We start from the raw sequence: 11,205 nt of genomic DNA on the forward strand, positions 1-11,205 counted from the left end.
AACATTTTTGTGAAATTGAAATTAAAATTATCTTTTTTTCTACAGACGCCAAAATTCAAATTTTGTTATAAACTACGAAGTAATTAAATGTGGTGCTTCAGGCCACAATATTCGTAGTCGGCCAAGTTTGAAAGCTCCGCCTATAGGAATGTTAGTTTTAGGAAATAAAGTAGGTTGTACTGAATATACCATAAATTCTGATGGTTGCTGGGTACTTTTGGATGAATATACTAGAGACAAATATTGTTTCAACACAGAAGGAGATGCATGGTCCTTAGCTGTAGGTCAAAATAATATCCTTTACTTGGGAGGTATCAATGAATCGGATAATTATCCAAAGCTGACTTCTGATTCTGATAATACCTGCTCACAAAAAAAGGGATTTAATTTTTCAAGTATATTAAAACTAGGAGAAAATCATTTTTCATTTTCTACACAAAATGCCATTCCTATAGTACCATCAGAAAACCCATGTGAAATATCAGCTACAAATCCATTCATTTTTGGAGAGAATACTATCGATTCACCAAAATTATCAAACATGGACAAAAATGATATAAAAACAAATGTTTTCTCTAAATGGTTTCAAGATGTTAAAAGGTAAAACAAAGGTTGTTACTTAAGCTGAACTTTCTATTAATATTATTTTCAGCAACGAAACGGTATTAACTATCGGCAACAATATATCTGTTAAACATACGAGTGAATGCAATGCTAATGGTAATAGAATAACTGCTTCAGATGCTGCAATAGGGTCTCAGAGTCCCAAATCCATGAGTCGAAGTTCAAGTCCAGTTGGCATCCTATGTAAGTATAATTTTTTTGTAGGGTAATATGTTTTATTCATTATTACTCTCTTGCTTCTGTCATCACATAGATTACAGTTAGTTTTTTATTTTAAGTAAGTGAATTACTGTTTTGATTATGAGATTCTTACCTAGTTTCGGGAAGATGACGTCGGCTTTTTTCCACCGGTCGTGGAATCTTCGTAATCTGAGGATGGCGTTGACGATGTTAAGCAGCGCCATTGCTCCCCTCAGGGGGAACTTTCTGAGTATCCGATTTCCAATCTGGTCACAACCAGGATTGAACCGTTGCAAAATACCTCTCACCTCCTCGGATGTCGCTGGTCTGATGTCGTCTCTGTTGGGTTGGCGTCGGTAACGCCGTAAACGTCGTTCCACGTCATCTGTAAATTAATGCTGTCGGAGAATGCCTCGGCCTTTTTATACATTGTATAACCGATCCCATTCTCGTAGTGAATCGGAGGTGTCGACTTACGGGTGGACCTCTGTACCCGTTGCACCTCCATAGGCTGCGGTCCTCGGGGTTTAATGACTCTAGGGGTCGCTGCCACGGAGACTGGTAGTATTCGTCCGGGGCGGCTTGCACCTTCCAGTTCAGCTGATTTAAGGCCTGCTTATCCAGGGGATGGACCGTCATCATAGCTCTTCTTTTTGCCGCAAGTCTTTCCATTATTAGGTCCTGCAACGTAAAAGGCAACTCTCCGTAGTGCTGGTTTCCAAGGCGGAATGGATATCTGTCTCAAGGCTCGCGAGGCCACCTCAAGGTCCGTTTTGTTACGGATGATGGGGATGGGTGCACAGATTCGTTGCATTTCTGCGCAGAACGGTCTCGATCGGTCTGCCTCTTGGCGACTGTTTCTTCGCAGCGTCGTTCGTTTTCTAGGGTTAAGAGAATAAGGACGTGGTTGGTCGCTCCATTGTAATGCGTCGTCAAGTCGGTGGCCATCGGTATCCCCTGAGTAAGGCGATATCCAACATGTGTGGTCTTCCAACTGCTCCGAAGTACTCACTCCATCAGGTCTATACGAGGTGGTGTCCTCATGGTCCCGCAAAAATTGCAGAAGTACTCTACCATATGCGGTGGTAGTCCTGCTATTCCACTTGATCGATCTCGCGTTAAAGTCCCCAATTGGTGAACGGGAGCTGGGGGTGCTGGTAACAGATCACTATTGCGATGTCATCAAACTGACGGATGCGGATCAAAACTGCGATGGCTTCCATGTTTTCCAGGTGAGGAATCTGCAACATATGGCTCTTTTCACGAGCAATACCACGCCTTTGTTTCAGTCATTTCGGTACACTCTGTAGCCGGGAATCCTAACAGTGTGTGCGTCATTTATGTTTGTCTTTTGTATCGCCATGACGTCAACGTCTAGACGGGAGAGACCTTTGAGGTAATTTTTTGGCCCCGGAATCCGCGGACAGTCCAGGAGGCAATTCTGAGAGACGTCACACCTCGCGGAAGGTCCATCAATTCTGTGTCTGTACTTCACGCACTTAGCCGCCGCAGTGCAGCGACTCTGGGCGTGACCGCAGCGGTGACTCTGCGTGGGCATGGTCGTCGTTCATCGCTCGCCTCCACTTGGCCGACGAGGTGGCAGAACCTGGTCACTTTCAGGATGTCTTGTTCGTGGGAGACTTGAACCAGGACCAAGGGCATCGGGGTTATCGTCCTTCTGCTCGTCACCTTGAAAGGAGACGGAGAAAGGAAAACCTTGTTTTACGAGATCGAACTGGATTTCTTTCTCAGAAATCCCGTTCTCCAACCTGGGTACTACCACCCTCAGCCTCGTCTCGCAGGGAAGAAAGAAGTTGTGATATTTTCTGTTCTACTCCGCGAGGGTATGCGTAAGGCGGCGTAGTCGTCGAGCATTTCCGTTGAATGGCTATGCATTTCCCGGTTAAGCTGATCTGAGTGAATTTGATCCTCCTGGTATTCATGCGATGACTTCCATCCATTCTTCCTTTTCCTAAGACATGAGTTATGATTTTTAGGGGTGATCAATATGGGAGTACCTATTAGCAGAGCTGGGAAATTCCTGGTGAAAAAGTAATTAGCAATTACAATTCCCTTTTTTTTCCTGTAATTGTAATTGTATTTAAGTACTTTTTTTTATTAAAGTAATTTGGAATTGTAATTGCAGTAAAATTGTTATAGGAATTGTAATTTGTAATTATATTATTTGAACTATCGAATTACAAATTACAATTACGATTACTTTTTCTAATAATTATAATTACTTTTAAGATCATGCGTATTGCGTAATTGCGTACAGACTTGCAGACTTCTATTATTTAATTTGAGGAAAGCGAGGAAAACAATAAAAAGTGATTTGGTGAATTAACCTCAGAATTAACAGAGTACATTTTATTATAATTATTATTAATTTAGAAAAAACAACGAAGTAAAAATATGTTGTCTATAGCATCAAGTTTTATAAAAATATATATTATGTATCTATGTGTTATTGATCTTATTTTGAGTTGAGAAAACTTCTGGTTCGGTTACTCAGCCTTTCACTCGTACTTGTTCGATTCGTAATTTTTTTAATAATAATTATTGCTTTCCAGTCTACCCAAAACTGCTGTATTCTATATTTTGCAAATGTACTAACAACCAAAAAAAGAGCATCGGGTTGAATTAATTACCTGACGAATAATATAAAATTATAGTATGAACTGAACTAGTTTAAATTATTAGATTAAGAATAAAAATATAAAAATTCTATATCAGAAAATGAATTATAATAATCTTTTCATTGTAGTATCAATTCTAATAAATAATAAAACGCAATATTACACAACTCTTTTAATTTAAATTTTTAACTTAACTTTTTCCTTTTTCTCTGTTTGGTCACTATAATTTACTTTATCATAAAAGTAATTAAAAAAGTAATTAGAAAAGTAATTGCTAAATCCATTTTCCATGTAACTGTAATTAAATTAATATAATTCCTTTTTTAAAGAATATACTTTGTAATTGTAATTTGTTGCTTTTTTTAAAAAAGTAATTTGTAATTGTAACTATTTTTAAATTACAAGTAATTACCCAGCTCTGCCTATTAGATAGGATAACGGTGATGGCGACATACTATTTTTAGTTACGGTTGTCAGTTTTAACCATTTTAACAACTACACGGATTTTGTGATATAAAGAAATAGAGGGTGTTTGAAAAAGTTGGTAAGGTGGTGAAAGTAGAGCCAAAAATGGCAAAAACAGTTTCTATAAACATTGGTCTTCCGGAGCACCATTACTAAGATATGGCCCTCCGAAGGGGTCTTATCATTTTTTTTTCTGATTAAGATAATGGAATGAAAATTGTAGGTAATAATCATCCCATAAGTCTAACTATAAGCTTCATCAAAATCGATTATAAATAAGAATAGTTTTCTAACGATCCTTAACAGAAATTTTTCGAATTTTTTTTGTTTGAATTATCAAGCAAATAATATTATTTTTTAATAAACTAGACTTTTTCGAAGAAAAAATTTCTCTACTTTTTTCTTAGAATTCTGCGTAGTTTAGTCAGAAATAATTATTTTTTAAATAATGTATGTATTTTTTAAATAAATTTTTATTTTGAATTTTTGGTTATAACTGAATCACAAAATGCATAAAAAAGATCTTAATTCCGAATGTGAAGCAATGGCTCAAATTGTTCACACCAAAATACAGGAACGTAATCTTAGGAAGTCGAACCGAACACGCTGAAAAACTTCATGTTGAATTCGTATGTCATCGAAAACTTCACCAATACGTTGCTGCAACTCTTTAATGGTAGTGACAGGCGTAGCATATGCCATTCTTTTTACGTTTCCCCATAAACAAAAATCATCTGCATTTAAATCCGGCGAACAAGGTGGCCATGATATGGGCGCGTCATTTCCGCGACCAATCCATTTTCCCGGGAATGATCGATTTAAAAAATCCCGCACTTGCTGAGCATTCTTCATCTGCATAATGTGGAGGAGCTCCATCCTGTAAAAAAAAATGTTTGCTAGTAGTTCAAGAGGAATATCATCTAGCAGGTCTGGAAGATCATTTACCGAAAGGCTTAGATATTCAACACCTTCCAATCGATTCGGTAGAAAGAAAGGTCCCGGAAAGTGATTGCCAACAATCCCGGCCCAAATATTCATTGAAAATCCCCGTTGATGACGAGTTTCAACAGTGGCATGGGGATTTTCATCACACCACCTATAAAGATTGTGCAAATTGATAACGCTATCCCATGTAAAGTAATACTTTATCGGTAAATAAAATATTTGAAACGAATGTGTAATTATCTTGTTGGTGACCAAGAATTAGGCGACAAAAATAAAGGCGGGCGGGAAAATGGTAAGGGTATAATCCATTTTCCTTAAGCAACTGTCATACATAAATATTGTTTGTTCTAAAGCGAGCAGCCGCTTTTCTTACACTCGCAGTAGGATTACATTAAAAAAAATTTAAAATTACTTCGTCTAAATCATACCTACTCTCCTTCGGACGGCCAGATTCACGATATCTTGGAGTTACGGCTCCTAATTCCATCGCTCGTATATGAATTTTCCCAAACAATCTTGCAGAAGGTTGTCTTCTATCAGGGAAACGTTATCGATACTCTCTTTGATCCGCCAGACTTTCCATTACAGAAACCATAAATAAAATGCATATCGGCATATACACGGTTAGTAAAAGCATGATGGTACATGGTTGTAAAAAATTCGAATGAAATGCAAAGTCAAACTCAAAGATCTCATTTAAGAAAATAGAGAAAACCATGGCACGCGAACGTGACAATCATTAGTATTATTCAGATCCAATAGTATGGAGATGGAGACAAAGCCGACTTTTTGCCCGTTGTAGCTGTTCTAACATGAACACCAAAAGCGGCAGCCATTGGCCCTAAGTCACGTGACCTAGAATTCAAATCACGTTCCATTGATTTGAAAAGGAACTCTATTTCTTATTAGGAAATTGACCTTTTTGGTAGTAACTAACAATGAAAATATTTATTTTTAAAGACAATAAATAATAAGCTTTATTAAAATTTTATACTTTATAAAATAATATTTTTACTTGAAATGTTTTTTCAAATATGAAATAAATAAAAGATATTAAACTATTATTTTATTAAAAAAATAGATAAGGATACAACTACAGTTGTTCAAGAAGTAATTTGTAAATATTAATAAATACGGAAATAAATACTTTTTATTTATCCTCGCATCTACATGTCATAAATACAATAGATACATACAATACATAAATCAGTGTGTCCTGAAATTCATAATTTGGTCACAGATTCTTAAGACAAATTTAGGGGACCCGTATTTTTTATTTTTGCCAGGTGGGCCCCCTCTTTCGGAGTTACAGCCCCATGAAGACCGCCACTAAGAATAATCTTTTTTTATATCTCAGAACCCTGTTGTGCGAGAATCACTAAATTTAGTACATAGGAGTTTTATGACATATGCAATCTGATGGTGCTACGTTTTTTGGCGGGGAATCCCCTTAAGACAATTTTTCGTGGGCCCCCTTGTCTTATTATTTAAATTTCTTAAAAATCAGCAGTCCACTAGAAAGCCATTAAATTTAGAAACTTTTTGTCGCTTTATACTTTTTTCGTAAAACGCAATGTTTTCGAGAAAAATGTCAAAATGTGATCGAAGTCTGCAAATGCCCTAAGTCACGTGACCTGAGACTAGTTTCATTTTACTTTACATGTTGTCCCCTAGCCCCTCTCTCTACATTCCATTCATAGTATAGCTACTATATTAGATCTATGGTATCATTACAGTGAAACTGTCACCATACCATACCTACTATGTGAAAAAATTTAAAAAATTTTTGCCTTTCTGAGCCATACATTATTTAAAAAATAATTATTTCTGACTAAACTACCCAGAATTCAAAAAAAAAAATTAGTGAAATGTTTTCTTATTATTATTATATTATTTGCTTGATAATTCAAAGGAAAAAAATTCGAAACATTTCTGTAAATGGTAGTTAGAAAACTATCCTTATTTCTAACCAATTTTGATGAAACTTATAGTAGTTAAAGACCCTTCTGGTATGATTATTACCTATAATTTTCATTCCATTATCTTAATCAGAAAGAAAGTTATTTTAAAAAATATCCAAAGGATATTCGGAGGACCAACCACTTTCACCTCCTTAAATTTTGTACCATCTTTTGTATAAATATCAAATTTGAAAAGTACCTACATGCAGTAAACGATGTATTGACAACTCAATTGATAAGTACCTGTCACTATTAAATCGGAGAACACTATACCAACGAGAAGCAACAGCAAGACTTTCTGCGTTAACAGTTTTCGTACGCGCATGCTCGAACTGGGTTGTGTTGCTGTCAGTTGTCAGTGACTGCCAGAACTGCTAAATATAAATAGGAGAAACAAGTAATTAGTAAAATATTAATTTTATCTCTATTTCTTTTTAAAAATATCATAATAACGCATCATATTTAACTTTAAATTTCAGTTTCCGGAATGAGTCAAGCAAGAAGGAGTTCCAACCAGTCAGATACTAGTGCTCTAGTAAGTAGCATTACCAGGGATATTTCTCAATCACTCAGTCAAACAAGGGAAATGTCGCCTAGTCCTGGTGGTAGTCCTCTTCACACTCAATCTGAATCAAGCCCAACTCCAACTTCAAAAAATGACTCTATTGTAAGTATTTATATTCACTGAATATTAGCATAATTTAATATACCTATTTTATATTTTAGGTATCAGAACAAATTCAACATAAACAAACTGGCACACAAACTTCTCCGGATTATACAAATAAAATGCCTATAAAACCACATTTTTCTATTGGTATAACTGGAAAAGAAGAAAAAATATCACCAAAATTAATACGTAAAGACAGAACCATAGCTAAAGTGAGGTCAAAACGATCTATATCACCGGCACAGTTGCAACAATTACCAACCAATTTAAAAATGATTTATTCTGAAACGGAGTCTGTTAAACAAGCAATGAGTCCTTCGCTAGCAGAAGCTTTAAGAGCTATCTTTGCGGCTTTTTTGTGGCATGAGGGTATGTAATTTGTAGATATTTTTTTAAGAACCATTTCAAGAGTATTTACATTTCTAATAGGGTGCAGATGAGCTTAAATTATTATAAGATTAATCGAATGGTCTACAAATGTGCATTACTAGTACCATAATAAATGAAATAAACTTTTTAATATTGTGGGAAACAACTACTCAAGGGCTATATGCTCTGGTTGTCATTGAGTTGCACCCTCAAATACAGTACATAAAACATCTAAATGATTCATTCGTCAGTTGTCTTATCTATGGCATACCCGCGACAACAATAATTTCGAAACCGGTCCGTCTCATTACTCTTATCTTAACTATTCACTAAATATTGGGGGTGTAATATCATTAATATCATTAGTAAAAATAGTTATTACCTATTATATATATATATATATATATAGAAAGAAAAACACCAGAAAACTTTTTACTCTTAACGTTTCGTTCCCGATCAGGAACTTTATCAAAAGATTTTTAATATTCACATGTATTACAAGTCAAATTATATATTTTAAAACCTAAAAATATACAAAAACATGCAATTACATTATTATCGAAAACAATTAATTTTGTTTGTACGTACCTAAACAACCATTCCATACAATTTTTAAAATTCAATTGTTAAAAATATAGAGGAGAATTTTTTATTTTGTGTGTCATCTTCTATTTTTTTCCTTATTTTAAAATTAACTTCAATTTGCATTTTAATTGGAAATTTTTTATAGTGTTAATTTCGAAAACTTTAATGCTGATGTGAGGATACGATGACACTGCCATGAGAAACAAAACGCGATAATTTGAACAAGTTGTACGCCTGGTGGCGAATTTTTGTAAAAATGAAAAACCAGAGACATCTAGGAGATTTATTGGGGACCAGAAATGAAATAGTACAGAAAACATAAAGTTCAAAAATTGGATTTATTAAAGCGATTTGCAAATAAATAAATTAAAATATTGAAAATAATTACGTTTTTTTAATTAAATTATAATATATTTGACTTTAATTTTTAATATCAGTTTTGTCATTAATACTACTTTTATTTTTTTTAATATCTATGAATGATTTCTTGAATTAGTCTTTTGTTGTAATTTGGTTTTTTTACTAAAATTTTAGTTTGATCAAAATTAAATGAATGTTTTTTTTATCTTTTATGTGTTTATTAAGAGCTGATGAGCAGTTTTTTGTATATTTATGACCTTTTAATCGGTTTTCTAGATTTTGTGAAGTCGTACCTATCTATTGACCATTGCAACCATTACATGGAATAGAGTATACAACAAGTGAATTTTTTAAAACAGGAGTTTTACTTTTCAGAGGCGTGAATAATTTTTTTAATTGGTTAAGTGATTTATGGACAACAGAAATATTGTATTTGGATAAAATAAATTTAATTTTTTCTGATAAACATTGTATATGTGGTAATGCAATATATTGAGAGTTAACAGAGATTTGATCAGAGACTATAAAATAAGGCGAATGAACTAAGTACACCTTAGACAAAAGTTGCACTCCTGGGGAATTACAGGGTCTTGAATGTTGTAGAGTCAACCAATACTTCCTTCAATAATTTATCTTGAACGATGTGGCGTAAATCATTTATATTTGGTACAGACATTTGTCCAGTGCGGACACATACTTTAAATTAATATTGTTTAAATATATCCACCAGAGGCGCTGCTGTCGACTACATGCAACATATTACTCCAAAGAATTTTTCACTCTGTATGAAAATACATATCTTATTTACATTTTCGAACGTAACAACTAAAACCAAACATTTTTCTCTCTTGTATTTTTTCGATAAACGCGATTTAAGAAAAACAAACTTCGGAAATTTTACAGCGCCAATGGTTGCAGTAACACATCAACACACCATTCTGTAATAGCAAAAAAAAAACGCCTTTTTCGTAAAGTAATTTTAATAAATTTATTTAGTATTCTTTATGTAACAAATAAAATTATTTTAAGTGTCTGATTTAAGTAATAATATCTAATTTAATACTACGTACTGTAATTTCGAATGTAATACTACAACATAACGTTATTTTAAAGTAAAAATATTATAAAGAATATTTTGAAAGTAGTTCCCACTTTCCTTTGAACACAATCTAACACGATTTGTTTGAGGATGTCCTCCTTAAATTGATAAGTATGGGAATACTTCGCCAACATCATAGTTGCTCCTGGTAAATCGGAAACAAATTTGCTGAGTAAACAATTTGCTATTTTTGTGTTGATGTGTCAGTGTCATCAACGGTTTCANGGTCGGCTGCCCGCTAGGAACTGAGAGAACTGGCCGCATTTTGTTTATTCAAGTAACCGCTACGTCAAAGCGCTGCAGCGCTGAAGTTCCCTGAATGCGCCCATTGATATACAATTCTTGTCCGTCTTCACCAATTAGAGAGAGAAAGGGAATGTACTCAAATTATTGCTTTTTTTCTCTACAGCCTCTATACTTTTAAGACGCGTTGCTTCCTCCATATAATTATGCTCTAAGGGACTTACCAACATCTATCATCTATCAGTTTTTATTAAGGCCATAGATCTCTATAAGGTCTATGAATAAGACCCAAAACGTGAAGAAGAAGAAGAGTTATATAGTACTAGTAGATTATTTATACCATTGTTTATATATATAAACAATGTTTATACTATAATTTAACGTTTATCATTCTAAGACAATGGCTAATGTATTATATGTTTTGTGACTAAATGTCTAATGGACGAAGGCCAAAGGAAGAAGAAGAAAAAACATTTATCATTTTCAATTTTTTGTGTTTTTCTAACCTACTTATTTATTTTAAAATGTTTTCTTTCCGATTTCCATTTAATACGCTAAAATTAATACATTGTTTCCAGTTAGTATTTAATTTTTATATATAAAACTGTCCCATCGTACAAAATTTTATTTCATTAATCATGAATACCTATCCCATAAGAATAATTATTCTTGATTCCTACATGTCTACACCAACACAAGGATTAGATGTGATGTACTCAGAATTTAGAGGGTCTGCTATTAATCAAGTTCCAATTATAAGATTATTTGGTTCCACTGAAACTGGTATGTTTATATTTCTTGATACAGAAATTTAAAATTATACATGTATGTACATACGTATGTATACACTTCTGATTTATAGGTAGAAAAATTATTTAGCTTCAATAGTTTATTTAAGAAAAGAAAAATTAATTTTCTTTACAGGGTGGTTCGACTTTCTTATCGAACTTTAAAAACAACTAAATTATTAAAATATAATCATAGTTTATTGTTAAAAACATGTTCAGATTTGATCATCTAGAACACCCTTGTCAAATTTTAGTATGTATGTACATTTAATGAACA

General features: G+C 33.7%; 1 protein-coding gene across 1 annotated transcript; it reads left to right on the plus strand.

The window, feature by feature from the left end:
• The first annotated feature begins 312 nt into the window (after nucleotides 1-312).
• On the plus strand, nucleotides 313-7,861 carry LOC108916127 (E3 ubiquitin-protein ligase MYCBP2-like). Its single transcript, XM_023456286.1, has 4 exons — nucleotides 313-600; nucleotides 653-807; nucleotides 7,294-7,481; nucleotides 7,541-7,861. The coding sequence occupies exons 1-4, from the start codon at nucleotides 542-544 to the stop codon at nucleotides 7,859-7,861; spliced, it is 723 nt and encodes a 240-aa protein (XP_023312054.1). The 5' UTR covers nucleotides 313-541.
• Nucleotides 7,862-11,205: the final 3,344 nt, after the last annotated feature.

The sequence above is a fragment of the Anoplophora glabripennis genome, unplaced genomic scaffold (assembly GCF_000390285.2).
Source record: "Anoplophora glabripennis isolate ALB-LARVAE unplaced genomic scaffold, Agla_2.0 scaffold1353, whole genome shotgun sequence".
Taxonomy (NCBI): domain Eukaryota; kingdom Metazoa; phylum Arthropoda; class Insecta; order Coleoptera; family Cerambycidae; genus Anoplophora; species Anoplophora glabripennis.